The sequence below is a fragment of the Varroa destructor genome, unplaced genomic scaffold (assembly GCF_002443255.2).
Source record: "Varroa destructor unplaced genomic scaffold, Vdes_3.0 BEIS01000002.1, whole genome shotgun sequence".
Lineage (NCBI taxonomy): Eukaryota > Metazoa > Arthropoda > Arachnida > Mesostigmata > Varroidae > Varroa > Varroa destructor.
Genome location: NW_019211455.1, coordinates 25,781,941 through 25,798,789, shown reverse-complemented (window position 1 = coordinate 25,798,789; position 16,849 = coordinate 25,781,941). Strand labels below are relative to the sequence as shown.

The 16,849-nt window shown below is 45.9% G+C and overlaps 1 protein-coding gene across 2 annotated transcripts; it reads left to right on the top strand.

Moving 5' to 3' along the window:
* The first annotated feature begins 1,612 nt into the window (after nucleotides 1–1,612).
* Nucleotides 1,613–15,864, top strand: LOC111244563 (homeobox protein Nkx-2.5-like). Of its 2 annotated transcripts, XM_022791793.2 has the most exons (4): nucleotides 1,613–2,842; nucleotides 4,043–4,342; nucleotides 8,988–9,371; nucleotides 13,720–15,864. In XM_022791793.2, the coding sequence occupies exons 2-4, from the start codon at nucleotides 4,057–4,059 to the stop codon at nucleotides 13,881–13,883; spliced, it is 834 nt and encodes a 277-aa protein (XP_022647528.1). In that variant the 5' UTR covers nucleotides 1,613–2,842; nucleotides 4,043–4,056; the 3' UTR covers nucleotides 13,884–15,864. The 2 variants fall into 2 exon arrangements, with proteins under 2 accessions (XP_022647528.1, XP_086836129.1); XM_086980003.1 differs by lacking the exon at nucleotides 1,613–2,842 and having other exon boundaries at nucleotides 3,867–4,342.
* The last annotated feature ends 985 nt before the right edge of the window (nucleotides 15,865–16,849 follow it).

The following is a 16,849-nucleotide window of genomic DNA, read 5'->3' as shown; positions in this document are numbered from 1 at the left end:
TACATTGGTTGAGGTATTGGCTTAAACACACTTACCAGGACCCGCCATAAAAACCAGTGTATGATGCTTGGTCGTTTCGATTCTTTCACGAAAAAAGGAGGAGAAACATCCTTTTTTCTCTCCATTAAGAATGCAGCAGCTCGATCGTATGCTATTTGTTGCTCCCATGACTTGGGAAATTAGATATTTCTATTTTGAAACTGCAGTCTTAGAAAAGCATGTTTACTCCTTATGAATGGATGTGATCAATGCATATATAGTATGTTATTTGATACAAAATTTACACGATTTAAAGTTGAAAACTATGCGTCTTCTGCGGCGTAAAACAATAACACTTTAAATTCTAAAACATTTGTTAGATTCCGGTAAATACAAGGGTTACAGATTTACAGCAACTTCCAGGGGAACACTGATGCTAAATCCAAGCATTGGAAAAAGGTCCTTATAATTTAATTCTCTTATCTTACGCAGCAAATACAAAAGCGTCTGCTCTATTCGAAGTGATCGAACTATTTTCTGCTTTTGTTTGTGCGACTTCATCACGTTCACAATCCGTTTTCTAGCATTCGAGTTTAAGCTCAAACCGAATCCGGCTGGTAGAAGTAACAGTCCTTCACTTCTTCGCCAAGTTATCACTCTCGCTCTCTCGCTCCCTCTGCCTATCTCTCTCTCTCTCTCTTTCTTTCGCTCTTAGTCCTTATAGGTCCTGCAGCAAAGCTTCAACAATTTCCAGGCGCAGGGGCCCTTCAAAGGGACGAGGCAGTCAAATCTTCTAGCAAATTAGACTAAAGCCTTATCGATCAGCGCAATTAAACTAAGGTTGACTTTGCGTCATGGTGTTATCCTTTTTAAAGGCGCAGAGGACGTGGCAAACGACAGAAATTCGATCGGCAGAATTTGGTGTTGGGGCAGTAGACTAGCTGCTAGTCGTACCAACATCAAGGCATAGCCTGATAGGGTGGTATACGAGCGCAATCCGTGGGCAACAGTTGCAGTCAACCGTACGCCCAATCGTAATAGCAGTAGCAGTGGTTATCGCGTAGCAATACAGTATTAGCGTCGAGGACACGTCACTTGCACGCGCGCGGGAACTCCTTTGACGGCTCCGGGCATCACATGGGACAGAATGGGTACGGCGGGCCGTGGTGCTTGCTGCTGGCGGTGGCTGGTGATGACGACCATTTCGTTTACGGAATAGTCGGCAAGCGACGATCACCGAGGCGCCTCTCCCGTTGTTTGGCAAGCTGGCCTCAATCCGCTGCTGGTAACAGCAGCGGCCGCGACAAGAGCAGCTTCATCAACATCAGGCGGTTCCGTCAGTGACATCATGGCCTCCCCGCCACAACAATTACCCCGCTGATTGTTTAACTCGATTGCCCTCCTCCATCGGTTCCTGTCTAGATCGGCCGATCCTCGCTTCGCCATTGGTCCGCCAGCCTCTGCCAATATACAGTGAGCGGGGCTCCGATTGGCGAAGGTGGGTCTTCACCGCCCCGCCTCCTCGGTACCCTCAGCCGCGCGTCGGAGAGGTGCTCCTTTGTAGGGTGTAGTGCGGTGGAGAGCCCTTCACTTGAAGAGGCTTCAGTCGAGAGTCTTCGTGCGCTTTTGCTACTTGCATGTCTCGTGTTCACGAGGTGGTTCGCTTGGCTTGTATGTCGCTGAGCGACGTCGAACCAAGCAAGAAACGAGCGCTAGCAATCTTACGTTGTTAGCCAGCCGTAGAGCGAGACTACGCTACGAACAAGCCACTACGAACAACGAAAGAAGCGACTCTTACATGCTGTCGCCATTGCCGGCTGCATTGCTCGGTTCTTTTGGCTGTACGTACATCCGCAGGAAAACAAGCCAAGCACCTGCTGCTACCGCTGCTGCTGCTGCTGCTGATCGAACCAGCCCCCGAAGGCAAGCAGCATCAGCGGTGACAGAGTTATACGCCTGACTATACATCCGGTAGAGCCAAGCCCGGTTATCGGGTTAACACAGCTTTCTGCCCCACCACAGACGGCAGCCTCCGCTGCAGCAGCGACTGACGGTAACCGACCTGCCGAGGCCAAGAGGCTCGAAGAGCACTCAGTCGTCCTCCAGAAGAAGAGGAGCCATCGGGAAGGAGTGCCACCATCGGCTCAAGCCAAGTGCCATCCAAAGCCAAGTGCCCCTGGCTGCCGCCCTGCGGGGCCGCTACTATTACTACTAGTACTATTGCAACTACAACAACTGCCGGTGCTATAAGCACTCAGCTGCTGTGCTGGTGTCGCCGCTGCAGCCGCCGCGCCTGAAGCGCGTCATCTGCTCGCGTGACGGCTGGACTGGGTTTTCTGTTGCCGCTTACGGACGCTAACAGGCCGCAAAGCCCGGCGCAACGGGCCGCGTCTTTGCGCCCGCGGTCTCAGTTGCCAATCTAAGCGGTGCTCAAGCAAGCTCGAGCGAGCACCGGCTGCAGCCTTCCTCATTGTCGTCATCGTTGTTGTCGCTAACATTGTCTACCGTTGGTGTCGCACCGGTAATTCCCGTCGCCCGACCGTTCTGCTTGTGGCGTCGCTGGTGATGGACAAATGAAGAAATTTGCTGATACCGTGTATTTACGCCCAGCTGTGCCCAACTAGTGTCTCAACGGTCATCAGCATATACTCCGTACTATTCAAGCCGTACTTTATTGCGTTCCTAGAGCGCCTACCTCATTGCTGGGCCGTCACCCTGGCTACCATCTGAGTGTCATTATCTACTACCCCCCCCTCCCCGCCACCACCACCCCCCCCCCCCCGCCATTTTCCCAACGCACAGTTCTGGTCTCAAAAAGTTCTACCACTGCTACAACAACCGTTTCAGTTTACCGAACGAGCAGGTTAGTAAAAACGTTTATTCTGTTTGCATGTACAAGCACGATAAGGGTGAACTGGAGAACTTAGTAGTGGTGCGATGGTTGCTAATCGAAGGGCAACGATATGGCAGCCGACGTGCGCTATTACCTTCTGGCCGCCTTGCTGATAACGACAAGGAAAGATGAGCGGGAAGGAGGGTGCGCCATCAAAGACTTCTTATATGCGCGACACTCAGAAAGATCGTTTGCCTTGCTGTTGTTCTTGAAGGGTAGTCGTTTCCTTACGGGTTTACTCTCACGACCGCACTTACGATAAGTGGTACACTAATGACGATTTTAGATCGGATCGCACTTGTTTCACTGATCGCTTATGATCATATTGTTAAACGGTTCTTTGTGCCTTCGAATTTAACCGTTATATAGCATTTTCGGCGTTCGACGAACAACCGTAGAAAAGCAACCTCCTTTTCTTATCGATATCCTCCAACCAGCCGTTATGATTATGCGAACGCCCAATGCTACTCTTAGGGCCCAGTTAATTTGAACTTTTATGTGTAAAAATTAGACAGTCATTAACTTTAACAAAATAGAAACAAATTTATTTTCTCATATCTTGCATTAGTGTTGCTTGCAATAGTAGTTCCACTGAGCTTTGCGAACCCAGTCATCGTTCTTTCTCTCCGTTCAGCTATGGGAATCTTATGAAATTAAGAGCTGGTCGTACGAATAACAGCGCTTTACATAGAAGTGTGTGAGAAACATTGTTCTGTTTCAATTAGTAATTTGCTAGTTGACTACAGATTCATTACCTAATAGCTAATGGTACACATTGTGAAATTGTCATATCTTTTAGAAATTAGGCTTTATATTATGAGTTATAAGCATGTGGGAGGATCTACATGGACCTTGACTACATAGAGGTTTCCGGTGCATTCAATAGAGAGCAAGCTAAAAATAGTAATTATAGGTAATACGCTAGCACAGCCGTTGTATCCACTTTTTGTACGGACACAGTAGAATCTAAAAAAACTGAAGATATTGATGATAGCAGTCCATTCTAAATCTACCTTCATGAGCTACAATGATTTATTTAAACCTTGAGGCATTTCGCGTATTTTGCATGCTGTATGTGCAAGTAAAGATAGATGTAGGCTGGCGCCAAAAATGTCGCCGTCTATAGGGGTCATACGTTTTTTCCGTTCTTATGCTTCTATCGTTCAACAGTGCAAGACAACGCGATGTCGTCCATGAAGCTAGAACCCCAAACTGCGACAAGCCAGCAGTCAAACCCATTCCTTGTGCCTGGCCTCATCTCGGAAGCACCCGGTGATACAGCGTTCGAGATGAATTCTTCTCCCGCGCCCGCTCCTTTGACTGCCAATTATTGTCAGCCACCTCCGCCGTTCAACGTGAACAGTATGCAGGGGACTTCAGGAGGATACAATCCTGAGGCACTATACCAGCCAGCTAACCAACATCCGTCCTGGTACACTTCAACTCCTCCGCCCGACCCTCGCTTCGCCAGTGAGTATTCAATAGCATTAATTATATTCGATGATAATAAACTTACACTTTTTTCGTATTAGAAGTGTGCTATTATGTGGCATCCAATGTAATCGACACCTTTACAAGAAGCCCTCGATGTAAAGCGACCTTAGCGGCGATTCTGAAATCGTCAAATTCACTCGCTTCATCTGCCCCTATATAGATAGAACTTACCTCAACTCGTCGCTGTCTGTAGAGTGTTAACGGCATTAGTACTGTCCTGTGGAAAGGTCGTCGTTTCCCATTCATCCATCCTTCCTTCAGGCCATGCGATAGCGGCTCTGTCCGTCGAACGCATCCCTACCACCAGAAATAGTTATTCTTTTTGCTCGATCGATTGATGGTCGGTTGTGTCCTTATCCTCGTCATGACCAAGTCCCGTTTCTGTTCGGGGCCACCTCGCTGTGCACCCGTAGTGCGATGAGGAAGCAACGCCTGCATCTTCTGCAGTTGACAGCAGTCATTCATATAGGCAGCGTTCGATGGAGGAGAGCTACTACGGTCGCAACTATTCAGCCTTGTTTTTCCCCGTTTCCTCTCGGATCCCTCCTGCACTGAGCCACAGCCACCATTGGCCGAGAGGTCTCTGCACGGTCCCGCATCTCAGATTGGTCCTATTGCAGTCAGCGCTGGCTCTCCTAATAGTGGATGATACCATTCTCTCCGCAGCCTCTCTCGCCCACGACTCTTCTCCTCATCTTGGTTCGTCTGCTGTACACAATAGCAATTGTGGCTCGGTCCACCTTTGACTCGAAACGCGTTCTGCCTCGCGTGTCCGAGATCGCACTGGATCGTATTTCCAGCATACTTCCACCTTCATATCCGCCATCACCTCTGCCACAACCCTCATGGCAACCTAGTTCATTCAATACGGATTGGCTTCATCTAAGTCAGTATAAGCACTTGGTCTCCGATTTCCCATGCCACAAGTAGCGACGGTCACAAGTCACTACAGCAAGATCAGATGGGGTATAGGTGATGCAATATCTGAGATGCGAACTCCCTTCCCTCACTTTGTCGTTTCATTCTCAATGGCACGATTGAAAGACGGTTGGCACGGTACTATAAACGTAACAATAATCACACTATTATGCGCCTGTAGCCATATTACATCCATCTCGTTTTGAGCAATATTGTGACTTAGAAAGACCAACGGACGAGACCGAAAGGTGGCACGGGTACAGTACGCTGTGTTGGCATTTGGTCCTAAAGAGCCTTCCTGTCTTATGTGTCTCGGTTCGTTCCATCTACAGCTATGTATCATATATCCTAGAAGAGAAAAGAGGATCGCGGTTGAATCCGCTTTTCTCTAACTAGGACACTTATTGGGCCTGTGTAGGATGACACAGGTTAAACCCACTCGCCTTCCCTTCGGATCGTTTACACCAAACGCCTTCACTGAAATGAATCGAATTATACACAAATTGATTGCATTGTAGAATGTCGGTCAGCCACACCTATTGAATTCGACGATATGTTGCTGGTGCTGTGAATAGGCCATCTCGGGTAACACAGATGTATCTATGTAGATATTTGCGTGACAGTGTACCTACATATGATGACACATGACCGACCGGTTATGAAGCTATCGAGAGTTGTTGGGTTCAACTTTATTGCCGAAGTACTTGATAGTGAAGTATCATATGCGGGCGACGTCGTTATGAGCATGGCTGTGAACACCTAAAATGACGAACCGGCCGTCCGCCTGCCTTCGTTCTCTAGCGGAAGAGCAGCCAGTTGGCTTGGGTTTGGCAAATGATAACAACGCCCTCAAGATGAAATTTTTCATAGCCATTTCCGCAACAGCGCGCTTCGTTTTATCTGTTCGTACTGTTTGTTATAATACGATGCAGTTCGACTCCTGCTCTCTCCTTCATCGTAAACCCGACGACCTTTCATTTCTAACATCTATCCGCGCACCTGTGCCCACAAGAGAAGCGCCGAAGTTCGTTCGGCCAGAGTCTCTTCGGCCGTCGTAAGCTAACCTCTCTCGCTTTACTTTTCCATTCTTGAATTCCGCTCTGTCGTTTCGTCGTCGTCGTCGGCCTCTATTTCGTTCGGTATCTTGGCTTCTGTTTACTTCTTGCGCTCGCCCCCTTCTAGCACACTTCCCGAACCAGTGACCAAATATCTCTCTCACGAACTTTTCTCACGGGATGCAACGGCAATCATCGTGGAGACATCGTCAAATACGAGATTTGATCCGCGGGCGCTGGCCGAGTATTGCTCGTTCCACCAGCACAAATTCTGCTGTGATCTGTACGGTGGGGTTTGGATATTCCTAGATTCGTTTTTGTTGGATGTCTTCGCAAACCTTCTTCGCACCCCTATATGTCTAGTCTATATGTACAGACACACACGCGTACAAACATGCGTACACTCACACACACACACACACACACACATACATATATTTATAAACCCGTAAGACGCGTACATATTTGAATCTGTCCGTCAAAGTGACGTCTAGCTGTCGTTTGCTTTCTTAGCGTTTGATTGCCGATCGCTTGCTTACTTAACTGTACGCTTTCGTAGTTATACCACGACGAACGATGATGTCTTTATGACATCAACTATAGAAGATCACGTTGATAAGATCAGCTGTATTTGCACATTGATGAGCAATGCATGCAACGTATGGTGGACTCGCACAGAAATAAGGACAACGCGCGTACTCATACCCACGAAGTGTCGTCTCACAGAGATCCTGACAAATGGGTAGTTTAAGGAGCGAAATGTCTCTAGGACGCTTATAGAGCCTGTCGATTTTGGTTGCTAATATACATTCCTCATTTTTAGCTTTGGCAGATCTGATAAAAATGGCTATGCTCACGCTGTACGTTAGATGTTATGCCAGGTACAATGTGTATTTTAATAGACTTCGAAATAACTGTATGTCAGTAAAGATCACTCAAAAAATCACTATCCGTTTCCTATATTGTCATCCTAGCAGTGTCGAAAGGGCGCCATCAGTAGGCGTACGCCTAATTTTCTCTAGAAAATATAATGTCTCCATATAGAGTGTCATTTTCTCCCACATAAGTTTGTTGTATTCTGCCACGGGAGACTACACTGCCATCGAAACGCTTGCAGGATGATTGTTATCACCTTGATGATTGATCCTCCTTTCGTTATAGAATCAATTGATTGTAATTGTATCTTCTAAACAAAGGAAAAAGCTACTGCGTAGTACCGGCTGTTGACCGGTCTCCTTTTCATCCGCTATTTGTCGCAGTCAGCCAAAGTGAACGGATGAGAGTCTAACGAACTAATATAATCTTTTTTGATGGTTTCCTAGATAAATGTACATATCGATATAGTAGAGAACGCGAAACTTTTTTTTCCATTCATTTTTTCATACATCCAGGTCATTTACCCCTGCCTGCTTAGATCTATCTTATAAACACGATCAACAAATATCGATAACATACAATCGTTCCACGAAAAACTTTTCCCAGAGCATAAGGTCCGAACGTAGCTTCAGATCTACTACGCTAATTCCTAAACGTCAATATCAATACTTCAAATAAACGTCAATTCAAATACTTCGTTACTGAATTTCTCTCACATGTGCTATACTATACTCGGCAAGAATTAAATAAAACAAGGGAAACATGGCCAAGCAATTTGTCCATAGCATGAATACCGCGTCGCTGAGAATCGTCGAAAACTCTATTTGTTTACGGTTCAATTGGTTATACCAATGAGAAGCATACATTGCGCCCCCCAGCCTGACCAATCGTCAAAACATTTCCCAGTCCGTCTGCAGATTAGAATAACCAGTCAATAAACTCGAACACTAAAAGGACCTATCGTAATAAGGGCTTAGCAATTCATCGACTAGGGGAGGTTTGGATCCGCCTAGGGCAATCGATGCGGGTGTACCATTTTCTGAAAGGCTATCGCAATCATCTTGCTTGTGTGTTTTTCTCGGACATTCTCATCGATTTCGTTCCGTCGTTCGCCGAACGAGTTCGTAGCCTTTTCGTGAGGGGCGTCTAGCTAGCTTACGCTTATTTATGGCCAGCTCATGTTCATCAAGCATCCTTGAAGTGACGGTCTCATCATTTCATCATTTTACATATCGCGTTGACAGTAACAGCAGCTGGACAATAGCGGCAGGTCGTAGCAAATTTCAGCGACCGCGGTCCGGCTAAACAATAGAACGCGGCAGAGCAAGACAGAAAGATTAAGGTCTAAGTCCTTAGACCGCGGCGTTGCCTCCGCGTTCCTAATCAGCAAGAATAATAGACGAAGACGAAGACGGGTGTATATTTGACACGGCTCCTGTCACTTTACCACAACGCCGTCGGTGTAGGCCCACTTTGTAGAGCCAGTATGACAACAGAAAGTAGATTATTTTTCTATAAATTGAACAGCGTCCACAAACTGAAACTATACTAATATTTAAGGCAAATAATTTATGACGGCTTCCGTTCAAGCGGGTGGTAAAGTAGCATGACATTAAGTCTTAATATTTGGTGCGAGAGGCATCAACTGGGTAATATTCGAGCAAGTACTATGGTCTAATCAACCATATCTGGTCGACTCTATTTCCAGTTCAATAGAGAACTATAATGAGAACTATGTGTCTGGTCTGTTCTGCTCTTTTGTTGAACTGCAGTTTCGCGGCTTATGAGTTCTTCGTCGGGGCCATCTTCCGGAGCCCCTCTTCAGTTCCCTCTTACTCAGCAACGACGCAAGCGACGTATCCTGTTTACGCAGGCACAGGTGTACGAGCTGGAACGGCGCTTCAAGCAACAGAAGTACTTATCGGCCCCTGAACGGGAGCACCTTGCCAGCCTCATTCATTTGACGCCGACACAAGTGAAGATCTGGTTCCAGAATCATCGCTACAAGTGCAAACGGCAAGCTAAAGAAAAGGCCATGTCCGAATCACACCACTCGCCTCGGAAAGTGGCTGTCCCTGTGCTTGTCAAAGATGGAAAGCCCTGTTCACCTGATATGATGCATGATTCGTCCTCGCCAGATAACATTCATCAACAAAGTGAGTACCGCTGACAAACTGTCGCTTGAAAAACGCAAATAACTTAGCAACTAATGTCATGGTTATAATTACAGTTATACGACGCGAAATTAAGTCATCCAACAAATGACTGTGTTCGACGCTGGACACACACACAGACGAGCATCTACATATAGTATTAAAATACGGATTATGGTAATGGCATCAGGGCTAAAAATTAAAGTACAATCAGCTCTCATTTGGGCTTTTCTATCATAACAGGTGTTGTTGTGAATGAAAGTACTCTATATTCGTCTGCAACGCTTGGGCCTAAGATCTATGACCGATGACTTCGTATCTGTGAGGACAAATATACTACTGTTGCATCTTCATCTGAAATATAGCTGAGTGTTTATATTTTCTTCTCATGCGTATACCGGCCACCGGTTCAGTGGGTTGAAATTTACGTTTGGCAGTCTCCTTCAGTTTGTGTCGACTTACGATTTGAATCGATCCGCAATGTTTACCAAGCTTGTCCCATTGCGATCGGGATTGAATCGGGCGAATGAAACGAAGCGAACCAAGTGTGTCATGGAGGCCTAGACGTTGTTGCTAAGGTAGAAGTAGATCTGGCGAAGGAAAGCTGCTAGCTTGTATCAATGGTGCCGTTTCAGTAGCGGACATTTAAGCCGCTTTTCGTCGGCGCTTAGATGTCAACGGCCGCTTTTCCTTGATGTTCGGCGAAAGCTCTGGCCGCTTCCGCTGAAGTCACTCTTCCCCATCTCTTGTCTATCGTTTCTTTCATAATGCGACGGCAAAGCTCTGTATAAGTGCGCGATGATTGCTTCTGCTTGTCCTACTGCCTTGGCACCTACTGTCAGCGCGCTTGTCAAAATACCGATATAAGACAGTAAATCATAGGGAGGCAAGGGAATCGAAGACGCAGCTCGGAAACGGGAAAGTCGGACCCACATTCGACTAACTACTACTACTACCACTGCGTCCGCAGAAGCAACAACATCAGATAGAAGCTAGAGCAGCACAACGCGCAGATTGTACATCTCTGTTTGAGTGGTTCAGGCAGAGCAAAGCAGAGAGGCAAGCAGTCATGTGCAAGGATGTGTGGTATTACTATGATGTGTGCGGTGGTCGGTGTGCCTTGCAGCTTGAGGCCTCTTACGACCGAACGCGACGGTGTTCCCAAAGATCGTAGACGTCTGCCCTTGTGTTACCGCAAATGGACTTCGTTGAAGAACAACACTGCTATCATTATCATCTCCGCTATCATCATCAGCAGCAACGTTTTGAATCTCTGATTTGGTGAAGAAAGAACATCATCGTCGGCGTCATGTTGCCAAATAAGTTTCCTCGGACCAACCCCGTCTCGCGTTTTACATCTCGCGCCCAATCACAGCAGAGCGGTACACTTGAGCGTACCGCACCACAATGACAATGGTGGCCTTCCAGTAGACGATTATTGACCGCACGTCATCGTATATTCGCTTGTCCATCCGTGTTGTTCGACAAGCAAATTAATCTTTGGACCACTTCGTTCGTTTTCTGGCTATCTTGTAACCGTTCGCGTTGGTTTTCGGCTTCGCGGTTCATGACCGCGTGATTGTTACCGTTCACGTTCGAAGTAGTAGCCGATTCTCGTAGAGCAAAGTTGCGATCCGTGCGGAAGGCGGCGCCACCGTTTTCACGAACATCCGTTCGTCCGTCCCATCGCGGAGGCTGTGTCTATGTGGCCCCGATCGGTAGCTGCGGCTGCATAGCTCGCCTCACTTTACAATAACACTTCATAGCCAACATTGTCTTCGAGTTATTTAAAAGGCAGCAAAAAAGCACAGATCAAGCTTGGTAAAGCTACAGTCTGACAAAGAGCTGAACAAACATCTTAGCATCGATGACCCTGCTGCTTTCTTCTCTACGATGAACTGGAATGATGGTGACGGTGACGCTGATAACGATGCAGCTCGCAGCATTCTGCCTATTGTAGTAATGGCGGTGCACGTGAACAAGTGGCCGAATGAAGATATCGATGTAGACGGGGCCGACGGGAAGAAGCAACCGAAAACATAGTTTTGTTGCACAATTATTTATTTTCGTCTCATTCACTCTCTACAGCGTGATACTATTCTAATGGGTAATAACAAGATTCTTGCGAATAAAGTAACACAGTGAAGTAACGTCTGCGCCAACACGAAAATTGTCATCGATCTGAATCGCATGATGCCGATCATAGCAGTGATGGAACAATGGTGAAGCAACGGATCGATTTCGAACTCGCCATTGTCCGGTGCTTCCCTGCTTCAGTCCCTGTTTGTTTCTCGGTATTGACCGGGCCTGCGGTGGTCCCCTCACACTAGTAGCACCATAAGCTATGATGGTGGTGTTTCGCACGATGTATCGCCGAGCTCAAACAGCGGAAAAGGTCGACCGATGCAACGAATGGGGGGGATACGGCAGTAGGAGGCACTTGAGTTTTTGATGCGATATTGCCACTCGACGACGGACGGAATTGCTGGCGACGAGAGGGGCTGGGTACCCTGCCCTGGTCCAGCTGCTGGGAAGAATTGACGACCCAGTACCAGCACGAAGGGCTGTTGTGGATATGATGGAAAGACGAAGTTAAGAAGTGGGAACCAACGGCTACCAGCAACTTTCGAAAAGTGTATATCCCAGACGTGCGCACCTACAAACACACAAATAGATACACAGAAAAGAGGTAAGATCTTCTACTGTTGCTGTTGTAAAAAGTAGCATACATAAGCTAAAAAGGAAAAATATTTTTTCTCCACTGAAGAGGAAACTAGGCTCTATTAGGGCGTCGGTTTCCGCATTTCTCCTCATCCGCATCACAGCCTCGACTAACTTCCATTTGCGTATACCTCGACCAAATATACACCGCCAGCTGATGTTACCTCGGCAGGTCGGTTTTCGGCTTCCTTCTTCTTGCCTTGAACGTCCTGCTGCTTCAAAAACCGCCAATACTGGTGAGGAACCGTACATTGGCTTCGACCGGTCGAGCTGCATCCATAGCCATCAACGCCTGAACCATCATCATTTTCATCATCAACCACCATGACCTCCAAGCATCTGGGCGTCTGTCACTCCTGCAGGGGCCAACTTCCGGACGTGTCACAAGCACTACTCTCCCACTCAAGTAGCATTTCTTAGCCTTCTTCATCTTCATCGTCTAACGTCTCTTCTATTCTCAGAGACGTTCTTCTTTGCGAGGCCCCAACGAGTCGTATGGCGCTCGCGTTTGCTCGACTGTGTGAGACGATAGCTTTGCTTGCTTAATGGTGTTCTTTATCTTACCATCTTTTCTTTGCTAGACATTGGTAGACTCCAGTGGCGAATGGGGTGAGGCGTCAGAAAGGATCCTAAGAGGTGGGTGCGGTATCCGACTAACGTTCGGCAGCAGCCGTATTGTTCAAGCAAGCCAATTACTTTAGCATCTTCGCTAGGCCTCGTATCCCATGCTAAAGCACACTACACCATATACAGTCCTTCTTCCGAAACCAAACAAGAAAGCTATTTTGTCCGCTTCGGTGGTCTGCTTGCTGGTGCTGCACAGGTCTGTTAGCGTTGTCATACCCCCATCTTCTCTTTGTGGGTCCCACATCTCTTTCCACGCCCCAAAAACATCATTCGTCCCCAACGTGATGCCGATGTGCTCAAATGCCGCTTATTCGACTCAAGCAGAATACTATTCTAATATGTCCTAACTTATTGGTCGGGTTCTTCTAGCATCGAGAAACAGAGCAAACGGGTGAATTTAGGTTAGGGTGATCTGCAGGCAGTAAGGCAGGCACCGAGCCCAATTGAGTGCTACGACAACCAGGAGTACCCTCTGCTTGCCCGTTTAGTTATGCCTTTGCACACTCCATCCTCGCATTTGCCCTGCGTCCTGTGCTCAAACAAGTCCCAGTCATTCATTGAATGCTATTGCTGTTTGTTCCTGACCTCCTTAGTCTCGGTTCCCTTTTGATGGTCACTGCTTTACGAATTGTGCTTAGTCATTACAACTGATCACCGCTTTGTGTGTGTCTCTTCTATTCCCTTGCGTATTTTTATCAATAACATAAATCTCTAATGCACGAATTGCTGCGTCATCGATAGTAGTGCTGAAATAGGTAGATTCAAACCCGAAATCTTTTTTTATAAATCCTTGTAAGTATCAGCTTGAAAGACCATGGAGCAGACCATGGTCCAGCGGGGCCATTTTTAAAAACCCTGTATAGGTAGTGCGCTTATAACCGAGCGCTAAGATATAGGACAAAGCAGGATTGATCCTAATATGGGCTTTGTTGTTTTCAGCTTACATTCAGCTTTCTCGTAAAGCCAACAAATCTAATATAGGTTCATTTTTCTGTCTTTCCAGTGATGTCGTGCTATCCCCACGATCCACAAACGCAAGCTCAACTTCATTCGCAGCTGTTGCAACATCAGCAAACACATCCTTACCCACATCCGCAGGCGCAGGACACAGGCCACGGACACTTACCCCCAAATCATCCTTATTTACACCTTCAAAGCAGGTGGTAGAATTCTGTCATTAGCCCTGTGTTAAGATAAGCTACAGCTGAACACATGACAAATCTGCGTAAATCTCTAGCGATAAGATAAGATCTACAGCACAAAAAAAAGTACTACAGCTTAATCTTAGCCAAAAGGCTGAGAACAGAACAAACAACGTACCACGATTGACACTACCAATGGACAACATCATGTCGATCACCCGGTAGGACATAGATTAGTAATCCTGTCCTGGCCAATATTAGTTTAATTACGATTAAAGGTTGTTTTGTTGTGGGGATCCTCACGACCGTATGTCAGTATCGTTTTCATTCGAAGCTCAGTGGCACTTTTGCCGTAACATTAATATAATTTTAGCCTTTATTATCTATGAGGAGTGCATTGAGGCTCAATGATGAGTAGAAGAAGAGGAGGAGGAGGAGGAGGAGGAGGAGGACTGAGTTAGTGCACAAGCGCGACGTTGAGTGTATGAGCTTCTGTAAAAAAAAAATAGCCATTATCGACGAATACCGGACAAACTCAAGAGAGTGGATATTGAACTACCACGTCGTTTCTATATCCACTATTTAGTAGGAATGTATATCGTCGAAGACCTAACGTAAGTACACACGCTGACAAATGAATATAATCTAGCTGCACGTATCGGAATAAATAGATAAGCTGGATATGCCGCTATCCTAGGTGTTTTCCTGGCGGGGATGAGCAAATCGATCGAAAGGACGACGCGACCATTACTCGATCCTGTTTCTGTCCCACTGTCAGAACTCCAGCAGCAGTATCGACAACAATAGCGAACTATGTCATTAAAATATACACATATTAACGCATCGAGTGTAGGCTCAGTAGTGACTATCTTCAGAGCAACAACGACAACAAAATAGAGTTTAAAGGACAAACGGGTCAGGAGATTCTGTCGCAAAGATAAACAACTTACTTCTCCTAAAAAACGCCCTAAAGCTTATCGCAAAATTTCGAAGTTTTGCGGGAAAGGATATAACTTAAAAATGTTAGAAAGGATAAAATTTAAAAAAAATAAGGGAACACAGACGCCATGTGGCACGTGAGGGTGTGGTCCGATCTCCTGTACATAGCTATTCACACGCCAACTGATGGGTGCGTGTCCGTGCTGTAAATAATGTAAATATTACACGATATAGATACCAGTGCGCCGCATAAAAGTAGCCTAGAATTTAGAAGGACACAGTTAGTGATGTGGCCGTTTATTGACAATTGCCTAAATCGAAAAGCAACACTTAGCACATCCCGATGTTATTCAACTTGTAGAAATATGCTGGCTACCGATAGACCGAGAAAAAAAACGGCCATTACCAGCTAGCCAAATAGCTGGCCTACATGACCGATGCATACATAGCTTAGTGATTTAACAAAAATAGTAATGAGTAAAAAAAGTGAACGAAGGAGCAAGTTGTTCGACCGCTGTCGTCGAAACGCAAAAGTACCGTCAGCTGACAGATCTGAACTAGTAGCAAAAAGTGCTAAGTATTCGACAAAACACTTGTTCCCTAGTTGATTCTAAGGAAGGAGCAGGCACTTGGTAAATAATTCCTTTATTTTAACTTTATAAAGCAATTTTTATGAATTAGATGATTACGTCCGTACGCGCCAACAATGACAATGCCAACAACACAAACAGCAGCAGCGACAACAACAAATATAATCAACGGCATACTACTAACACCAAAAAAATAGCTCACTAATGCTACCATAAACGACATCGTAATTACAGTGATTACCAATTATAATCAAACAAAGACTCGTTAAACCCTGTGAACCCTATACACGAAATGGCAATTCGAGGTGCCCACTGGAACAGAATAATGCGGAATGCCGTAGATGATAATGATGATAAAAAAAGTTGTCATAAACTATAGAAATAGATAGACTGAGCTTTGGACAGCTAGCTAAAAACCCTATAATCGAACACCAGTAACTGAAAAAATCGAAAGTAACAATAAATGCGAATCATCAATGTTTATAATAACAAAGAGTCAAGCGTTTTTTTTTTTTTTTTTTATTTGGACAACGGCTAGAGATACGTTTAAATCGGTCTTCGCTTCGTAGTAACGAAATACAAGTTCGGGAAGTTATTGATGGTTATTGTATGCTCTTCAGTACCAACCCAAGAGGATGTTAGTTTACGTGACTTTTTAAGGCGTTCATTGTCTACGACTCTTCTAAGTCAGTATCGATATGGCTTTAACGAAGGCGAGCAGGTCTCAGCAGGGCAGCGATTATTTCAGAACGTCACTCACCTTTTCGGCCGCGGTTGTGATACCGTTAACAGGGACTTTTTTTGTCCCTTTTGCAAATGCTATTAGACACTGCGATAATTCACAGGTATGGTAGGGGAATCCCTCAACTTTGCGGCCTGCTATGAAGCGGCTGTATCGATGGACGCATGCGCCTCTTAACAGCTAGGACTAGCTTAGCCTCGTATGTCATCATCAACAGACCAGCAAATCTGGCTAGTTCTATTCTTATTCAATTTCGTTTCGTTCGACAACATTTCAAAAGTACCTCGAATCATCCGAGGACAGCGTGCACAACAGAGCGCCTAGCCAGGCCAACTAGGCCTCGTACTAGTTCCATTCGCAGTGTGAGATATATATATATATATATATGTACATATAAGCCCCTGAGGGAAACCCGTAGCTCAATGGTACCGAGGTTAACAAACCACTAGATATGAGCGGTTGCTATAGCAGGCAGCAGCCGGCGCAGCGACATGAGTTTGGGTATCGTCATGAAGGAAACTTCTTATTGATTTCGGTCCGCTAGAGGCACACTTTCATGCATATCGCTTCCTTTTTCAGAAAGGAACGTAAAAATGGTTCTGATCTGTACGAGACGGTGTCAGTCAAACTGAGCCTCGTTTACTATTAAAAACAGCAATGTCATTTAGTTATGCGGTTAGTGTGGGGGGGAAGTTATGGTTAATATATCACATACATAGG